This window comes from Triturus cristatus, chromosome 5_2 (genome assembly GCF_964204655.1).
Source record: "Triturus cristatus chromosome 5_2, aTriCri1.1, whole genome shotgun sequence".
In the NCBI taxonomy this organism is placed as follows: Eukaryota; Metazoa; Chordata; class Amphibia; order Caudata; family Salamandridae; genus Triturus; species Triturus cristatus.
Window position 1 is genome coordinate 1,088,431,223 of NC_140588.1, and position 20,873 is coordinate 1,088,452,095.

General features: G+C 48.6%; 1 protein-coding gene across 5 annotated transcripts in view; it reads right to left on the reverse strand.

Annotated features, from left to right (window-relative positions):
• ZMYM3 (zinc finger MYM-type containing 3) overlaps positions 1–20,873 on the reverse strand; it is a 682,395-nt gene that overhangs the window by 275,309 nt on the left and 386,213 nt on the right. For 3 of the 5 annotated variants that reach the window (XM_085608441.1, XM_085608443.1, XM_085608440.1), the window contains exons 13-15: positions 5,905–6,097; positions 3,614–3,675; positions 2,345–2,501 (exon numbers count right to left, since the gene is read on the reverse strand). In XM_085608441.1, the coding sequence (XP_085464567.1) occupies positions 2,345–2,501; positions 3,614–3,675; positions 5,905–6,097 (412 nt within the window). The remainder of the gene's footprint in view (positions 1–2,344; positions 2,502–3,613; positions 3,676–5,904; positions 6,098–20,873) is intronic. The other 2 variants (XM_085608444.1, XM_085608442.1) reach the window with 1 other exon arrangement.

Sequence of the window (20,873 nt, forward strand, 5' to 3'; positions counted from 1 at the left end):
TCCCTCCTGAACTCAGCTGTGGTCGGTCTCCCACTGCTACCCATCAGCCCACACACTTTCCCTCCTTTGACTCAGCTGTGGTCTCTCGCACTGCTACCCATCAGCCCACACACTTTCCTGCCTGTGACTCAGCTGTGGTCTCTCGCACTGCTACCCATCAGCCCACACACTTGCCCCCTGTGATTCAGCTGTGGTCTCTCGCACTGCTACCCATCAGCCCACACACTTGCCCCCTGTGATTCAGCTGTGGTCTCTCGCACTGCTACCCATCAGCCCACACACTTGCCCCCTGTGACTCAACTGTGGTCTCTCTTGCACTGCTACCCATCAGCCCACACACTTTCCTGCCTGTGACTCAGCTGTGGTCTCTCTTGCACTGCTACCCATCAGCCCACACACTTTCCCTCCTGAACCCAGCTGTGGTCGGTCTCCCACTGCTACCCATCAGCCCACACACTTTCCCTCCTGTGACTCAGCTGTGGTCTCTCTTGCACTGCTACCCATCAGCCCACACACTTGCCCCCTGTGATTCAGCTGTGGTCTCCCGCACTGCTACCCATCAGCCCACACACTTGCCCCCTGTGATTCAGCTGTGGTCTCTCGCACTGCTACCCATCAGCCCACACACTTGCCCCCTGTGATTCAGCTGTGGTCTCTCGCACTGCTACCCATCAGCCCACACACTTGCCCCCTGTGATTCAGCTGTGGTCTCTCTTGCACTGCTACCCATCAGCCCACACACTTGCCCCCTGTGATTCAGCTGTGGTCTCTCGCACTGCTACCGATCAGCCCACACACTTTCCTGCCTGTGACTCAGCTGTGGTCTCTCTCACACTGCTACCCATCAGCCCACACACTTTCCCTCCTGTGACTCAGCTGTGGTCTCTCTTGCACTGCTACCCATCAGCCCACACACTTGCCCCCTGTGATTCAGCTGTGGTCTCTCGCACTGCTACCCATCAGCCCACACACTTGCCCCCTGTGATTCAGCTGTGGTCTCTCGCACTGCTACCCATCAGCCCACACACTTGCCCCCTGTGACTCAACTGTGGTCTCTCTTGCACTGCTACCCATCAGCCCACACACTTTCCTGCCTGTGACTCAGCTGTGGTCTCTCTTGCACTGCTACCCATCAGCCCACACACTTTCCCTCCTGAACCCAGCTGTGGTCGGTCTCCCACTGCTACCCATCAGCCCACACACTTTCCCTCCTGTGACTCAGCTGTGGTCTCTCTTGCACTGCTACCCATCAGCCCACACACTTGCCCCCTGTGATTCAGCTGTGGTCTCCCGCACTGCTACCCATCAGCCCACACACTTGCCCCCTGTGATTCAGCTGTGGTCTCTCGCACTGCTACCCATCAGCCCACACACTTGCCCCCTGTGATTCAGCTGTGGTCTCTCGCACTGCTACCCATCAGCCCACACACTTGCCCCCTGTGATTCAGCTGTGGTCTCTCTTGCACTGCTACCCATCAGCCCACACACTTGCCCCCTGTGATTCAGCTGTGGTCTCTCGCACTGCTACCGATCAGCCCACACACTTTCCTGCCTGTGACTCAGCTGTGGTCTCTCTCACACTGCTACCCATCAGCCCACACACTTTCCCTCCTGTGACTCAGCTGTGGTCTCTCTTGCACTGCTACCCATCAGCCCACACACTTGCCCCCTGTGATTCAGCTGTGGTCTCTCGCACTGCTACCCATCAGCCCACACACTTGCCCCCTGTGATTCAGCTGTGGTCTCTCGCACTGCTACCCATCAGCCCACACACTTGCCCCCTGTGATTCAGCTGTGGTCTCTCGCACTGCTACCCATCAGCCCACACACTTGCCCCCTGTGACTCAGCTGTGGTCTCTCGCACTGCTACCCATCAGCCCACACACTTTCCTGCCTGTGACTCAGCTGTGGTCTCTCTTGCACTGCTACCCATCAGCCCACACACTTTCCCTCCTGAACCCAGCTGTGGTCGGTCTCCCACTGCTACCCATCAGCCCACACACTTTCCCTCCTGTGACTCAGCTGTGGTCTCTCTTGCACTGCTACCCATCAGCCCACACACTTGCCCCCTGTGATTCAGCTGTGGTCTCTCACACTGCTACCCATCAGCCCACACACTTTCCCTCCTGTGACTCAGCTGTGGTCTCTCTCACACTGCTAACCATTAGCCCACACATTTTCCCCCCAGCGAGTCAGCTGTGGTCTGTCTCGCACTGCTACCCATGAGCCCACACAATGTGACTCTGCTGTGGTCTCTTGCACTGCCACCAATCAATCAGCACACAAGTATCAAACACTTGGCATCCTTCTCTATTAATTAGGCCCCAACATTCGCTGTACCCACCTGTCTGGCAATGTTTGGCCCTAGATTCCACCTTGCAGCTGACTCCTCGGTTTGTCATTAAAGGTTTACACATGGCAGCTTTGTTTTTTCGAGGCGTTGGGGCTGTAGGTGTAGGAGGGGGTGTGGTTGGCTGTGCAGGTTGAGGTTTCACCGAATTCTAAAAAATGAAAAATAGTGCTGAGATGATTTGGAACGCAGCCATTGCTCCCAAAAACATGGCTGGTACATCAATAGGAGTACAGTTTCTACATTACTCACAAAACCCAATTAAGTTGGGTCCATACAAATTACCACTTTCAAAAACCCTCGCTGCCTAAAAGCGAAGCACTACAGCTCCACTCTACCTTTCAAAGGCCAACAAAGCTCTTACCTTAAACCACCTTTCTTCTCTATGGATAGTCTCTCAATGCATGTCCCACAAATCACGCCCCAAACTCTGTACCGTAGCCCCCACAACTCAACCATCGTAACTCATTCTCCTACACTCCTCCAGTGACCAGAGAACAGCTGGTCAAGCAGCAAAATATGCTGGGCAGGAATACACCTTGACCTGAAGGATTGATGAAGTATGTTTCGGAGTGGAGGCGTAGACATATTCTGGGGGAGAAGAGATTATACGGTTATTTCTAAATTTAAAGAACGGCTGCACCTATGAAAGGTTTGGCAGCAGTGTGTTCCGAAGTAATGCACCTTGGGTAGATGCGCACAATGTCCATTATGGAACTTTCTCAGTTTTTATGTGCAGTTTCCAGAAAGATGCCCGAGATGATGGGAAAACGACTACCAAGTCCTCAATTTCCAAAAAGGTGTGAGGCACACAGGCTTTCTTTGCCAACACTCTGCAGGGTACAGACCTTGAGAACCACCATTCTGCCAGGCCGGGGAAACGGATTTCATCACATGGTTCCGAAAACAATCAGCATAACTGACACCTGCCACGCCAGCATAGTCATGGACCTACCATGCCAGCATAGTCATGGACCTACCATGCCAGCATAGCCATGGACCTACCATGCCAGCACAGCCATGGACCTGCCACGCGGGCATAGCCATGGACCTACCATGCCAGCACAGCCATGGACAGCTACATTTACATTTGCGCTAAATGTAGTTTAACCCTTTCCTCACTTCCTGGTTACCTGAACTCCCAAATAAACTGTCTCCTCTAGAACTGTAGATGCTTCAAACATTTTCTCAAAGAGCCACAAATGACCTTTCCAACAGCACTCCCAGGTTAGGGGTCTTCATTGTCGGTCTAGGCATTCTTACCGTATTTGTCTCTGGTTTGCTGGGGGTGGCTGCAGTTGGACTTTTAGCATCTGGAGACTGGCCTAGAATTTTAAAATAAGAATTAACTATTTCTGACAGATGAATGAACCCCAATCCACAGGAATTCTAATCTCTGAGGAATGCAGTTTCAACATGACAAAAGCGGAGCTTCCAGGCAACAGCACCCACCAACAAACAACAAATAATCATGCAGAAATGACAGCGTCCACAGCAAACTATGGAAAAAAAGGCATGGCGAAAGCAGACCGCACCCCGCTCGTACACAATATCTCAGTCAAAGCGCTTCTCTGTTCTTCTTGCAAGTGGAAATACCTCGAGCCACTTAAACCACTGTTCGGGGCCGTGCAGCCTACCATTCATTAAGCTCCAAAATCCCTTGGGTAACCACTACAACTAAACTGTAAGTCACACTGCACGTGTGTGTGTGTGTGTGTGTGTGTGTGTGTGTGTGTGTGTGTGTGTGTGTGTGAGTGTGTGTGTGAGTGTGTGTGTGAGTGTGTGTGTGTGTGTGTGAGTGTGTGTGTGTGTGTGTGTGTGAGTGTGTGTGTGTGTGTGTGTGTGTGTGAGTGTGTGTGTGAGTGTGTGTGTGAGTGTGTGTGTGAGAGAGTGTGAGAGAGTGTGAGAGAGAGAGAGAGAGAGAGAGAGTGTGAGAGAGTGTGAGAGAGAGAGAGAGAGAGTGTGAGAGTGAGAGAGAGAGAGAGAGACAGAGAGAGAGAGAGAGAGAGAGAGAGACAGAGACAGAGAGAGACAGAGAGAGAGAGAGAGAGAGAGAGAGAGAGAGAGAGAGAGAGAGAGAGAGAGAGACAGAGAGAGAGAGAGAGAGAGAGAGAGAGAGACAGAGAGAGACAGAGAGAGACAGAGAGAGACAGAGAGAGACAGAGAGAGAGAGAGACAGAGAGAGAGAGAGACAGAGAGAGACAGAGAGAGAACACACACACACACAATTAGGCTGTGGAAACCTTTCTACCAACAATCCCAAAGCGGATTAGGTAACCACAGCTCACACCTTCACTTCTCACACAGGATCGAAAACCACAACATGTGTGTTCATGTTAGTATCTAGCAAACCTTGGAGACAACTGAGTGGCTGGGTTACTGCCCTGCCTTGGCACCTCTCAATGGTTTCGCATGTCTACTGCCAGACGTTTATCGACTAGCTAGATTCACATCTTAACTTCATAATTCAGTAGGAAATAGACCTCTCATTCCTAAACTAACGGTTCAGCAGAAGCTGGCTCTGTACAGAAGGCATTAGCTGCTCTATAATGTTCAGCATGGCGGAGGCATCTTAATCTTAAGATGCAGAGGTTCAAAGACAAGTCTCATCCTCCGACGCTCTAATCTTCCTTTACCACACACATCCTGTGCGTCTAAATACAGTTCGATATCGATGCCACCCCACAGATCAGTGGTGCCAGGATCAAATCTCTATTCCTTAGCTGATGGTTGTGTGGAGTCTCTGGCCATACTGATTCAGTAGACCTAGGTCGTTTTTAACAGCCCGGCAGGGCGCAGGATTCCTCCATGTTCCATGGTTTAGGATCTATGCCACATCTAGTCATTACCCTTGAACTGCGACCGTTCACATACAACATGCTCCTTATCACTATACATTTCATTCAGCAGGAGTTTCCAAACACAGTCTCCTACTCTTGGTTCAAAAGTCTTGAGTCCACTTTTTGATGTTGCTAATTCTGCATGCTTCATAATCACTCAGCTGCATCCAGTCTCCCTTTTCACTGTTCACGGGGCGACATAATCTGCCCTTTTCTCAGCCTATTATTCCCCACTCACAGTAGGCTCCATGCTGCGTACTTCTGCCTGACACATCACTTCTCTTTTCTTCCCTACCTGCTGAGACCATCGCTCTGTCTCCAGCCTGTGAGTTAGCCCTTACCCTAGAGTCTAGCAGGTATAGAGAATCATAAGCCTCAAAGGGTTACCAAACATCCCAGGTGATCTCGCACTGTGTCTGTGTCCCTGATTTCACTGTATAGGTTAGCACATTCTCAAAACGTTCCCCTCTCTTATCAAACCCTGTACGCTCCAAGTGCTCTTTGACCTCATGAAAGCTCAGCAGGCTCTCTGGCCTGCATCTCCTTTCACGCCTCACAAGGAAAGGGGATGTTGAACCGGTTTGCCCTCTTCACCACCTCACAGATGAGAGCTCTGCAGCCTGTGCCCCTATTTGCGTTTGCAGACAAGCCAAATATGGCCTGAAGTCCCTTTTTCCACTGCCAAGCTATCAGCATCTCGAGATTCTTGATTACCGTCCTCTCCCCTGGCTCGGTTCTTACTATTCAGCAGGCTCTCTGGTCCCTTCTGTGTGTCCAGGTTTGGCTGGTTCTGCTGGTTGTAGAATCGAAGGAGACATTGCTGGTTACAGAAATGCCTGATTTCACCTCGCCAATGAATAGTTTCTAGTAATTTCCCTTGGCGCTTACAGGCATTGCAACGAGCTGCCTGCAGAGTAAAAAAAGACAAACATTATTAAGACACATACCAATTGGCTCATTCCAACATAATATTCTGGTAAGACATTACGTAACGTGATTACAAGTGTGAAATGCTATAGCTGAACTGTCTACAAATTGCACAATCATGCATAACATAGTGAACTAGATTTCACCGTGCAAATATAACCATAGTGTAGGAAGTTGGCTCTGTACATACTATACCAAAGTTAGGTATAGTGTGCACAGAGTCCAGTGGAACCCCCAAAGGTAGGCAGATGTAAAAGTAGATAGCACCTTACTCTCTATTTGTGGTAGTGTGGGCGAGCAGTAAGGCAGTATCAGAGGACAGTGTTAAGCATTTGTTGTACACACTCAATCAGCAAATGATGTCACACACTCAAGACTGAACTCAGACCAATTTGATTTGTATAAAAATATTAAGTTATTTTATTTCTAGAACCAAGCCACGCCAGGTGCAGGTAAGTGAAATAACAATTTGCAAAACGTATGCAATGTTTTTACAATTGAATGCAGGTTCAAATACAGTTGATTGAATATAGGTAAGTCAATGTTTTGAAATTACTGTTCAGTTACTTTTCAGAATATTTTGTACACTAATTGGATTGCTTTTCAGATTACTTTTGCTAATCAGTCTGATATGTTCAGATATCACAGAGACATTTCCTAGACAAAAGGTAAGTAAATCAGTTTTACTGCATTTGCAGTTTTGACAATGCTCCATACAATCCAACTGCACACTTAGAGCAATTTTCAAGAAAAGCAGTCAAAGCAATCCTATGGAAGGAAATGGAGTTATCGGTTTACAGGCAAGTAATTATTTGTGGGAGTTGGTATTGTGGAGTTAGAACCAGGGATCCCCCAGGATTAAAGATGCACCCTTGAAACGCCCTCAGCGGCACTCGGGCTGTCGGGTGCATAGGGCTGACGCCCAATGTGATCCAATAGAAGATAGGGGGCCCCCGGTTGGTGGATGCTCACGAGCAGGCCACAGGGTTGCGGGAGGAAAGCTCCCGCTGTTCGGCTCAGGGCAAACGGGGATCCAAGTTAGCACCCAAAGTACACCCGCAGCGGCGGCAGGGTGCTCATTTGGCGTCGGGTGCTCTGTTGGTTTCAATGGGGATTCTCCATTTGCAACAAAGACTGCAGGCTCCGGGACGAAGATCTTCTTGAGGTGACCTCTGGTTGGAGAAGTAAGCTGGTATACCTGATGCTGCTGCAACATCTGTTGGGTCACCCAAGCCTGTGGGCGGTCGAGTGCAGGGGGGTCTTTAGGTGGCACGTTTTCTTACCTGCTCCGGTCGCTGTTAGGGGATCCTCCAGAAAGAGGCTGCAGGCTTCGCTTGGGGATTCGAGGCAGGTCAGAGATCACCAGATCTTAGGTCAGGATCGCGGGGAGACTTCCTCGTGGTGTTGGGACACTCGGACCGGGGGCATCTGGTGCAGACTCGCGGATTTGGCCGGAGCAAGAGTCTGTGGGTGAGCAAATCCGGCACTCATGGGAGAGTCTTTTTTGTGGAAGGCAGGGTTTCGCGGTTCTTGAGGTTGTTGGCTGCAGGAAACACCGGGATATCACTTCTGCAGGTTCGAAGTGGGGGCAGCTCGTTAGGGCTGGGACAAGTCAGTGAGCGTCCACCTCTTCTTAGCTTTAGCATGGGTTCTTCGGTCCTGCTTTTATTCTTGTTGATTCTTGTCTGAGGAGGCAAGGTTCAGGGTTGCCCCTAAATACTACATTTAGGTGCGTTACAGGTAATTGAAGTTTGGGGGGGGGAAATATGCCTCACTGTGGTTAGCTGGGTTTCCCCCATCTGCAAGATGGCTGGAACTGAGAGTTGTGCTTCACCTCGCTTTCCCCACCTGAGGGGTGGGGTTGGCAGAGATGGGCACACCTCTCTTCCTCACTTGTTTTTCCCGCTGATTCTCCCGCTCAAAGTTATTATACAGCTATAATCGCGGTGATGGAGCAGGTAGCACAAAAATGTGTATACCTCCTATTTTGCATGAAAATACTAATTATATAATCTATTAACTATAATATTGTTAAACAAGTGTTGCATGTATATTAACCAACATTATTAATTTTCTTTTAATTTTAAATTCGAAACTACACGTGGGATTTGCATTTTACATGGCTAAATAATTTTTACAACTGAAATCCGTACGCATATTAACAGTATATGTGGTAATAGAATACTGCATGATATATGTTGCTTTTGTGATGTTGCCCAAAGAGGAGGACCGAAGAGGGTGAATATAATGGCTTTAAATTTTGCTATATGCTAAATAAATGCAAGCACATGGAGGGATTAGTAAGGGGTTAACATTAGATTTACAATTTCCATGTATTAATTACTCTTTTGTGTTTGTTTTGCTTAAGTTGGCATTTGGGCCTAAATCAAACATGGCCGCTGTTACCACACGTCGAAGCGACCACTGTCCCATGAGGTGCGGAGCGAGCCGCGCATGTGCGACAAATCTTCTAAACCCCGTCACGACCTTTGTTCACCATGTACCCGGACAAGGCTAGATACGGGATGCCTGCCAAGACAGGAAAACAATCGACCTTACAATAAACTGGAACAACCCGACTTTTCGTTGACCGATGACCTCACCCCTCGAACTGTACTGGAAACTTAGAAATATGGTTGGACGATCTTAACCAGCCAATCACAATTGTTCCCCAACATAAAATGTATCTTCTTTTACTTCATTGTATTATAAAAGGGTAGTAGAATAGAGAGAGAGGGTCTTCTTCGTCGAGGATTGCCTTTCTTTCCTGATCTTCATCGCTCAGAATCTGTGAGGGTCCGGATGCGGCCCGACTGCCTCATGACTGCAAATTAATTACCATCTCCACGGGCAATGATTGATACTTGCACGTCTCTGGTGTGAGAAAGTGGCTCTGTATATACTGTTCCCTAATAGGTACAGGGTGTACAGAGTCCACAGTCCCCCAGAGGCTGATAGAGGTCAAAGTTAGGTATGACCTTACTCTCAAAAGTGGTAGCTTGGTCGAGCAGTAAGGCAGTACCAGAGGACAGTGTAAAGCATTTATTGTACACACTCAGTCAGCAAATGGTTTCACACACTCAATAACTGAACTCTAGGCCAATGATTTGTATATATAAAATATATGCTTGTTTTATTTTTAGAACCACAAAGGGGGTAAAAATATACTTTCTCAGAATGAGAGGTTGAATATAAATACTTTTGTTTTAAGCAATAAATTTGTGTAAACAGTCACAGTTGGTTGCAATAAACAATCCTATTTCCTAAACATAACAATGCATTGAGCTCAATGGTAAATTCAGGTTATTTGTAATAAATTACTTTTCAGATTACTTTTGGAATTCCAGGTCTGGCTCCTAGAACCAGCCTGGGGTCAGTATTCAGAATCAAGTGATGAAAGTCGACTTAATAACTGTAATGATTTTTAAATAATATTTAGCTATTTCAAAAGTTAGCACTTAGAAAATATTTCACAGAAAACATTCAATGGATCTCTATGGCAAGAAATTCAAATGGTAGGTAGAGTACTTTATCGTTACTTTAGTAATCCAGGACTGGGTGCCTAGACCCAGGACTGGGGTCCTTATCAAAAGCAGGTAAGTAATTTCGTTTGCAGAAATGGTACGATTTTAAAAGAATATTTCAAATTTGCAAAAGTAGACACTTAGAAGAAATTTCACAGAAAAGCAGACAATGGTTTCCTATGGGAGAAAAATGAGTTAGAGGTAAGTATAGTTGTGAACGCTTTTCAGAGTCAGGGCTGGGCACCAAGATCCAGCACTGGGAGCTCACCTAGGAGCAGGCGAGTAAATTCGTTTTTGTCACTTGGCTGATTTTTGGTGAATTTTTGTAGTTTTGAAAAGTTCACACTTAGAAGATTTTTGAAGAAAAAGCCAGTCAATGTTACCCTATGAGGAAAATGAAGTTAGCGGTTTAAGGGTAAGTACTCGACTGGTAGTGTTGAAATTCCGGGCATGGACTCAGGGGTCCTCCAGTGTCAGGTAGGTACAGTTGGTTCACCCTCAGCGGTTTCAGGACGGCCGGGTGCAGAGAGAGTTGGGCCCAATGTTATCCTATGAGGGATAGGGGGGCCTTGGTTGGTGGCTGCTGTCTGGCAAGCCACGCGGCTGTGGGAGCTGGGCTCCTGGTCACTTACTCAGGGCAAGTGGGGAAGTAGGTTAGTGTAGAGAGGGCACTGCCAGGGCCACTCGGGCGGCTGGGTGCAGGGTGCTTTTGAGCCTTAGGGCGCTCAATGGAAATCAATGGGAATGTTCCGGTTTGGAAAGAGGCTGCAGGCTCGGGGACGAGGATGTTTAAGGTGCCACCACCACTTCGAGAGGTAAGTTGGGTAGTTGTAGGTTAGGAGGGTACCCCGGGATTGGGCACAGGGGGTCGCAGGGCGCCGGGTGCAGGGGTGCCTTTTGACGTCGGGAATCTTACCCTCTGGTTGATTGCGGCTGGGGTGGCACTTGGTTCTGAGGCTGCAGGCTTCTTCCGGGATGTTGAGGGGGGTCCTTGGGTGCCGGACTCTGGGTCACAGTCGCCGTGGGGTCGTCCTCTGGGTCTTTGTCCACTCCGGCACTGGCCAGGCTTGGCTGGTGCAGAGTGTGTTGGGTCCGCGGTCCCGGGCTGGTGCCAGGGATAGCAAATAGGTTTCTTGAGTAGAGCCTCTACTCGTGGGAGTCCCAGGGGCTTAGAGCTAAAGGGTAGCCAGGTCCTCCGGGGTTGGTGAGGTTGCTGGCCACGAGGGATGCCGCGCTGGTGCAGGTTCGAGAGTCGACAGGCCGGTAGGGCTGGGGCCAAAGCAGTTGGTGTCTTCTTCTCTTTTTAGCAGCTGCAGGGCAGGTCTTTGTTCTTCTTGCTCTTCTTGTCGTTTTCTATCTGGAATCCCCGGAAGGAAGGTTCAGGGTGCCCCTAAATACTAGATTTAGGGGCGTTACAGGTAGGTGAAGGCCAGGGACCAATGGGTCCTTGTCCTGGGGTGGGTACACCCCCTATCCTGCCTCTCTCCTGTGGGAGGGGGGCAGTAGCCTAATCCTGATAGGGTAGGGCCTCCCATCTTCAAGATGGCGAGAGCCCGGAGATGTGCTTCACCTCGCCTCCCCCACCTGAGGGGTGGGGTGGGCAGGCTGGCACATCCCCTGTCCTTGTATGGGGTTTCCGGCCAAGCTTCCCGCCAGAGTGGGGGGTTGCAGTGGCCTGGGGAAACTCCAAATGGCGGCATGCCTTTGAAGCTTCCCTTTGCTCATCCTGGGGGAGGAGATTTCTCACCTCACCCAGGATGTGCATTGTTGCAGGCCCGGGAGAGCAGGGGCTCTCCCACCCAGGGGTCCAGCAACGTGTCTGCTGTGTGGCAGCCTGGGCAGCCTCAGAGCAGACGTGGATTGTAAGTTAGCTGTAAGGGGGCATCTTCTAAGATGCCCTCTGGGGTGCTTAGTACATTAAATCCTACACTGGCATCAGTGTGGGTTCAATGTGCTGAGAAGTTTGATACCAAACTTCCCAGGCTTCAGTGTTGCCAATATGGTGCTGTGGAGCTCGTGTTTGACAAGCTCTCAGCACCATGTATTCTTAAATGACAGCACTGCACTTACAGTGCCCAGGAATGGACCCGGGTACTGTAGGGGCACAGGGCTCCTGCTCCTGTGCCCACACCATAGGCGTAATGCACCCAGCTAGAGGGGTGGCTGACATATGCCTTGGCAGTGTAGGTGATGGGCATGGTACACAGTGATGTGTGCCATGTCGACTCTTTGTTTTGTCCTGCACCCAGACACTCAGCCTGCAAGGGCAGTGTGTGTGTAAGGGTACAGGGCCTCTGAGGGTGGCACAATGAGTGCTGCAGCCCTTAGAGGCCTTCCCTGGTCACAAGGCCCTGGGTACCTAGGGTACCATTTACTAGGGGCTGACATGTGGCTAGGGTTTGCCAATTTGGAGTTTGTGTGGTTTAAGGAAGGACCATAGGCCCTGGGCACTTGATTGGCAGGAACCCAGGGTACACTCAATCGAAGTACATTCAGCAATTTAGCAAAAAGTGGGGGCATACCATGCAAGAAAGATGGCACTTTCTCACATCTGGTCCTTTGCCAATCTTTGGGACTGTAGCGTGCTGGCAGAGACTTTGGACTCTGAGCCTTAGCCTAATATATTTGGGCGATTGAGGACAGAACTCTGTTATGCGGAGCTAATGTAATAGAGAAGCCCTCAGATAGCCAGATTAGGTAAATATGATGTTCTGCGATTTACTTAAGATTTGATATAAATTTTCAAAACTTTGACAAAACAAATGCAAATATAAAATTTAGATAAACAATTATTAATTAACGAGAAATCATGAGTTATCTTTTAGAAAAGATTCGGAAGTCTTAAATGTGTTTTAGCTGGTTCTAAATCACCATCAACTAAATTGGTCCATTGACCAAGTGGAAGGAGTGCCTTTAGGATTAAGGATCTGTAGGTGAAGGATACAAATGTATATCTTTGTAATATAACTTTTCTCTCCCTATAGGTTATAAGGTGTTTCAACCCCCCCCCCCCCCCCCCCCCGCCCACATGTCCAGCGCTTGAATTACTCATCCCTCCTGTGTGTGCAGACTGGTGAAAGAGATGTGCGTGTTGGTGTTATGGGCCCCACCAATGACTGCGTGTGTGAATGAGCTAGTGTGACGTCGGGTCTGCAAAAGACCTGCTATTCATGTGTATCCGCTACCTGTCGATCGGGTGCCAAGGGTGTGCACATTTGTGCAATGCCATACAACCGTTCAGAAGGCAGTGAGCCTCCTACATCGCTGGGGTTAACAGTGAATTAGAAACTGTCTTCCATTATACCAAAACTGAAGAAAACTTTCATGGAGGCAGATTTGAACACGATCAAAACCATGGTGTACCCTAACTTGAAAAAGATTGAGACATGGAGGACCAGGCTCGCCTTTACCAGACTTCCCAGACTCTGGTTACGAGGGCGGTGATGAAGCTGTTGGGTACAATGGCCTCTCTCATTCATCTTTTCCCAAACACGATTGCACATGAGTTCCATTAAGGAGTCTTTAAACAGCTATCGGTCTCAGACAACTGTAAAATGAGAGGATCGAGTGGTTGTAACAAACCTGTTGAAAGGGAGGTTGTTCGCTGCACATAGGTCATCAGTGTGAATCTTTTCTGGATTCACACTAATTGCATTATCCTGCCAAATAGTGGTTGGGTCTGGAGTTGACCTTATTTTTCCACGTTCTTTTTTTTAATGGGCGCTGAAAAGTAGGTGGTTAAACATCCCCCACACGATGTCCTATGTACATCGATAATGCTCCAGAGGATGATGCAAACTTCATCATCTTTTTTTCTGACAATCTGTTTGGAAACGTGGTCTAGAGGTTCAGGTTTGTCAGTTGTGCAGCATACATTGAGAGGAACCAAAATACACATTAAATGAAATTCAAGGTTTTTCAAGTGAGTTGGAGGATGTTCAGCTGTGGGGGTTGAATCTTTTTGAGATGGAAAATAACCCCCATTGACTCTTCCCAAACTGTCATCAGAAAGTCACCCATGAGGACAAGCGTAAGATTTGTAGCCTTTGACTGCTCAAGGACCGGAAGTACAAGTGGTGCAATGCTTGTGAGGAGTTACTCCCAAGAGCTCTCTTAAAGTGAGGGGAAAATCAGAAGTGGTATACTACTGCATTATGCACTCATATTCCACTCAACTCGGATTGAGATTTGGGATGTTGGTATTTTTTATTGAAGAAGCAGTGCTTGAGGACATGTACTGGCACAGGGAGAGTTCCGATGTTTGTTTCTTTTGTACCTAGAGTAAGAAGAGATGTTGAAAAAGGCACAAAAAGAGCCAGACCACGAAAAATTCATTCATGTACTGCCTCAGGATTGCCATTGGACAGAGCTGAAATCCTCAATCACTCTTGATGACGAAACCCTTGGTATTCAAAATGAAATTTTGTTTACCGCTTAGTGTGCCAAGAGTAATACCGACTCATTGCAGGCCAATCTGTCAGATGCATTTATTGGTATGTCTTGCCTTTGGCCCAGCAAGATCTTTTGGTGGGCAGTGCCAAAGACTATGTGTTGTCCCTTATGGCCTTTCAGCGTTTACCAGACCAGCTGTCCTTTTTCAGATCATCTGTTGTGTTCCAGTTTTTTATTTCTATTTTTTAAATAGTCTAATTCATATATTCCATCCTAAATTCTTTGTGGTACGACATTGGGATCGATTTAAATAAACTTTATTCGACAATTAAGTCATGAAAGTATCATACATTGGCCAGGTACATACACATGCTAAAACTTAAGTTAAGACAATACACAACATATTTCCACAGACACATAATTTTCGGACTTACACCTGTACTGAACATCAATTTAAATAAACAACAATGATATCTGGTAAAACAGTTAATAAAGAAAAAACTTCCTAGTTTAATTTAAATTAAACAGATAAATCCGAAATTAAAAGATAAAAGATACATTATACATGACTTCAAATCAGCGCTACTAAATTGGCACTTTTGATATTTGTCTGTCTGGAACGTATTATCCAGGCCCACTTTATGTACTTTGCCATTGCAATTGCAATTAGAGGGCTTGGATCAGAACACAAGATTCTTAATGCCTCTACATGTCTTCGGGTGCCTAAGAGGCGACAGACAGGTAATACCCATTTTTTCCGTGGGAGCTCATAAAGGGGACAAAAGAAAACAAAGTGGCTCAAAGATTCGATCTTGTCCCTACATTTTGGACATTTGTCCGAGGACCCTTTTGTCCATTTTGATGTAAATGAAGTAATAGGGAGAGTGCCTAACCTAAACTGAAAATAAAGTTTGCGATCAGTTGGTGCTTCTATCAAATCCCAATAACGTTCCTGACTGGGATGAGCCTTGATCTCTAGGTATCTAGCTGTTAGCTGGGAAGTACACCCCTTTACAGCAGATTCAATGGCAATAAATTCCCAGTACTTGGTTTTGACAATTTCCTTTGAGGGGAAAACAGCATTTAGGGGATCATCCCAAAGGTTGTTCCAACCCAATCTGTAGAGTAACACCTTAATGGACCTCAACCAGTCTATTCTATGGAAGTGATCTTTCTCCATTATTTCTTTTAGGCCCAACGCATAATGCTTTAGCTCCTCAGTTGACCAGATCCTACGCCAATAAAGCAATGGTCGCAAATTGGCAGTGTCTTGTATGGTTTTCAAACCTAGGTCCCAGAAAAGGGGTAACAAAGGAGTACTTTGGGGTACGCCAACAACTTTCCTTATAAACTCGCTCTCCATGGCGTTCAATCGCTTTGGGTTGCTTCCATATCCCCATAGCTCAGAACCATATAAGGATGAGCTACGTACCTTCATCGTATAGACCTCAAGGAGTGGGGCTATTGGCTGGGTCTGCGAGGTTTTGAATCTTTTTAGAAGGAAACCTGTCTGCTGTTTAAACTTCAAAATAGAAGTCTATTTGGCTTTTCCAGTACATATTCTTCTGTAATGTTACTCCCAAATAGGTGAAAGCATCCACCTGTTCCAGGGGGGAGCCATTCATTACAATTACGCTACTGAAGGGTTTATACGATCTACACGGGTTCGGGCCATTTAAAACCATAAACTTGGTCTTGGAGACGTTAATCTCCAAACCACGTAGCAAGCAGAATTCTTCAAAGCGCCGGAGGGTCAGCTGTAGGCCACTCGGGGTTTTCGAAATCAGCAGAGTGTCGTCCGCGAACATGAGGACAGGAATGCGGGTACCGGCCATTGCTGGAGCATCTGAGGGGACCCGGGAGAGGAACTCGGCCACCCCGTTCACGAAGAGCGAGAACAAGGTCGGTGCCAAGACACAGCCTTGCCGCACTCCTCGCTCCACAGGGAAAGACTCCGTAACCTCGCCCTGCCTTCCCCACCGGACCCGAGCAAAATTGCCCTCATGTAGGCGGACGACCAATGCCAATAACTCCGGAGCCATCCCCAAACCCTCCAACACTTGCCACATTGGGATCTTAATTTGGTCTTTCCATTTCTTACGTGCATCACTTTTGATCCGATGTACATCTGCCCATTGTGAGAAAGTGGCTCTGTATATACTGTTCCCTAATAGGTACAGGGTGTACAGAGTCCACAGTCCCCCAGAGGTTTGGCAGAGGCTAAAGTTAGATATAACCTTACTCTCTAAAGTGGTAGCTTGGTCGAGCAGTAAGGCAGTATCAGAGGACAGTGTAAAGCATTTGTTGTACACATTCAGTCAGCAAATGGTCTCAAACACTCAATAACTGAACTCTAGGCCAATGGTTTATATATAAAAAATATATGCTTGTTTTATTTTAGAACCAACACTTGGATTTAAAATATACTTTCTCAGCAGGAGATGTTTCATATAAATACTTTAGCAATATGCAATAGACTTTTGTAAACAGTTACAAGTGGTTGCAGTAGGCAACTCTATTTTTAAACACAACAATACATTGAGCTCAATGATTACTTTTTAGATTACTTTTGGAATTCCAGGACTGGATCCTAGATTCAGTCCTAGGTCAGTTCTCAGAATCAAGTGATGAAAGTCGACTTAATTACTGTAATGATTTTTAAACAATATTTAGCTATTTTAAAAGTTGAAACTTAGAAAATATTTCAGAGAAAACAGTCAATGATTCCCTATGGAAGAAAATTCAGGTTACAGGTACAGTATGTTCTCGTTACTATTGTAATCCAGTACTGGGTGCCTCGACTCAGTACTGGGACCTTTATCCAAAACAGGCAAGTAATTACGTTTTCAGATATTATACGATTTTTGAAGAATATTTAAAGATTGCAGAAATCGACACTTAGAAGAAATTTCACAGAAAAACAGACAATGGTTTCCTATGGAAGAAAATTGAGTTAAGGGCAAGTACAGTTGTAGAGATTTTTCAGAGTCAGTGCTGGGCACCAAGATCCAGCACTGGGAGCTCACCTAAGAGCAGGTGAGTAATTTCGTTTTCGTTACTCGTCTGATTTTTGGTGAATATTTAAAGATTTGAAAAGTCCACACTTAGAAGAAATTTCAGGAAAAAGCCAGTCAATGTTACCCTATGAGGAAAATAGAGTTTGCGGTTTAAGGGTAAGTACTCGACTGGCAGAGTTGAGGTTCTGGGCACAGACTCCGGGGTCTCTCAGGGTCAGGTAGGTACAGTTGGTTCACCCTCAGCGGCTCTAGGGCAGCCGGGTGCAGAGTGTTAGGCCCAATGTTATCCTATGAGAGATAGGGAGGCCTTGGTTGGTGGCTGCTGACTGGCAAGCCACGCGGCTGTGGGAGCTGGGCTCCTGGTCACTCCCTCAGGGCAGGTGGGGAAGTAGGTAGGAGTAGAGTTTTCACTGCCAGGGCCACTCGGGCGGCTGGGTGCAGAGGGCTTTTGAGCCTTCGGGCGCTCAGTTGATTTCAATGGGAAATCTCCGGTTTAGAAAAAGACTGCAAGCTCGGGGATGAGGACTCTTCAGGTGCCACCACCACTTCGAGAGGTAAGTTGGGTAGTTGGAGGATAGGTAGGTACCCCGGGATTGGGCACAGGGGGCCGTGGGGCGCCGTGTGCAGGTGTGTCTTTTAGTGTTGGGAAATCTTACCCTCTGTTGATGGCGGTAGGGGGGGCACCTTGTTCTGAGGCTGCAGGCTTCTTCAGGAGTGTCGAGGGAGGTCCTTGGGTGCCGGACTCGGGGTCACAGTCGCCGTGGGGTCGTCCTCAGGGTCTTTGTTCACTCCGGCACTGGCCAGGCTTGGCTGGTGCAGAGTGTGCTGGGTTCGCGGTTCCGGGCTGCTGCCGGGGATTAGAGGTAGGTTTTGAGTAGAGCCTCTACTCATGGGCGTCCCAGGGGCTTAGAGCCAAAAGGTAGCCAGGTCCTCCGGGGTTTGTGAGGTTGCTGGCCACAAGAGATGCCGGGTTGGAGCAGGAGCAGATTCGAGGGTCGACAGGCCAGTAGGGCTGGGGCCAAAGCAGTTGGTGTCGTCCTCTTTTCAGCAGCTGCAGGGCAGGTCTTCTTTCTTCTTGCACTTCGTAGTTTTGAATCTGGAATCTGGGGAAGGGTGCCCCTAAATACTAGATTTAGGGGCGTTACAGGTAGGTGAAGGGCAGGGACCAATGGGTCCCTGTCCTGGGGTGGGTACACCCCCTATCCCGCCTCTCTCCTGTGGGAGGGGGGGCAGTAGCCTAGTCCTGATAGGGTAGGGCTCCCCATCTTCAAGATGGCGAGAGCACGGAGATGTGCTCCACCTCGCCTCCCCCACCTGAGGGGTGGGGTTGGCAGGCTGGCACATCCCCTGTCCTTATTTGGGGTTTCCGACCAAAGCTTACCGCCAGAGTGGGGGGGTTGCAGTGGCCTGGGGAAGCTCACAGAGGCGGCATGCCTTTAAAGCTTACCCCTGCCCATCCTGGGGGAGGAGATTTATCACCTCGCCCAGGATGTGCATTGTTGCAGGCCCAGGAGAGCAGGGGCTCTACTACCCAGGGGTCCAGCAACATGTCTGCTGTGTGGCAGCCTAGGCAGCCTCAGAGCAGACGTGGATTGTAGGTGAGGTTTAAGGGGGCACCTCTAAGATGCCCTCTGGGGTGCTTGGTACATTAAATCCCACACTGGCATCAGTGTGGGCTTAATGTGCTGAGAAGTTTGATACCAAACTTCTCAGTCTTTAGTGTTGCCATTATGGTGCTGTGGAGCTCGTGTTTGACGGGCTCTCAGCACCATGTACTCTTAAATGGCAGCACTGCACTTACAGTACTCAGGAATGGACCTGGGCACTGTAGGGGCACAGGGCTCCTGCTCCTGTGCCCACACCATTGGCATAAGGCACCCAGCTAGAGGGGTGGCTGATGTATGCCATGGCAGTGTAGGTGATGGGCATGGCACACAGGGATGTGTGTCATGTCGACTTTGTTTTGGTCTTGCACCCAAACACTCAGCCTGCAAAGGCAGTGTGTGTGTGTAAGTGTACAGGGCCTCTAAGGGTGGCACAAGGAGTGCTGCAGCTTTTAGAGGCCTTCCCTGGTCACAAGGCCCTGGGTACCTAGGGTACCATTTACCAGGGGCTGACACGTGGCCAGGGTTTGCCAATTTGGGACTGGTTTGTTTTAGGGAAGGAACATAGGCCCTGGGCACCTGATTGGCAGGAGTCCAGGGCACACTCAGTCAAAGTACATTCAGCAATTCAGCAAAAAGTGGGGGCATACCATGCAAGAAAGATGGCACTTTCTCACACGCTCTTTCTAGCATGGTATGCCCCCACTTTTTGCTGAATAGCTGATGTACTTTGCCTGAGTGTCCCCATAGCTCCTGCCAATCAGGTACCCAGGTCCTGTGTTCCTTCCCTAAAACGGCATTGAAGCCTAAACCAAATTGGCATCTCTGGCCACATGTCAGCCCCTGGTAAATGGTACCATAGGTACCCAGGGCACTGTGACCAGAGAAGGCCCCTGGGGGCTGCATCACTTATTGTGCCACCCTTAGAGGTCCTGTACCCTGACACTCTCACACTGCCTTTGCATGCTGTGTCTTGGTGCAGAACAAAGTGAAGAGTTGACATTGCATACATCCCTGTGTGCCATTCTCAAAAACTACTGCCCTGGCACACATCAGTCACCCCTCTAGCTGGGAGCCCTATGCCAGTGGAGAAGGTACAGGTGCATGAGCCCTGTACCCCTACAGTACCCAGGTCCATTCCTGGGCACTGTAAGTGCAGTGCTACCATTAAGAGTATATGGTGCTGAGAGGTTGTCATTACGAACTCCACAGCACCATAATGGCTACAATGAAGACTGGGAAGTTTGAAATCAAACTTCTCAGCACATTAAACCCACACTGATGCCAGTGTGGGATTTAATGTAAAATGCACTACAGAGGGCATCTTAGAGAATCCCCCTGAAACGCGACCAACTTCTAGTGACCTGACTTGACTGAGTGGTTGCACAGGCTGCCACCACCAGACATGTTTCTGGACCCCTGGGTCGAGAGCTTGCTGCTCTGGGGTGCCTGAAACAATGCACATCCTGGGACGAGGTACCAAGCCTCCTCCCCCAGGATGGGCAGGGTTCACGAAGGAGAAGCCTCAAAAGTTTCTCCAGACCATTTGCTGCTTTCAGCAACTAGTCCTCACTGGTTCTACCCCCCCCCCCCCCACTTTGGGCGGGATAACCAGCGGGAAAAACAAGTGAGGAAGAGAGGTGTGCCCACATCTGCCAACTCCACCCCTAAGGTGGGGAGGTGAGGTGAAGCAAAACCTCGAGTCCCCGCCATCTTGAGGATGGGGGGACCCAGCCAACGAGGGACAGGCTTGTGCCCCCCTCCCACTGGAGAGTGGCAGAATAGGGGGTGAACCCACCTCAGGGAAAGGACCCATTGGTCCCTGCCCTTTACCTACCTGTAACGCCCCTAAATTTAGTATTTAGGGGCGCCCTGAACCTTCCTTCCTCAGATCCAGCAACCACAAGAAAAGAAGAAGAAGGACAAGAAGCCGTGCAGAGGTAACAAGAGGACGCCGCCCACTGACTTGGCCCCAGTCCTACAGGCCTGTCTCCCCTCGAACCTGCTCCTGCAAAACCCCGGCGTGTCCAGCGGCCAGCAACCTCAAAAACCCCAGAGGACCTGCCTGCATTAACTTTCCAAGCTGCTTCTCCCGTGAACTCCGGACGTGTTTGAACTGCAGCTTCTGGTGCCAGCCAGAAACCGCAAATCCAGCGCACACTGTTCACTCAAACACAGGCCGGGCTCGCCAGGTGCAAACACCACGAGGAGGTCCCCCC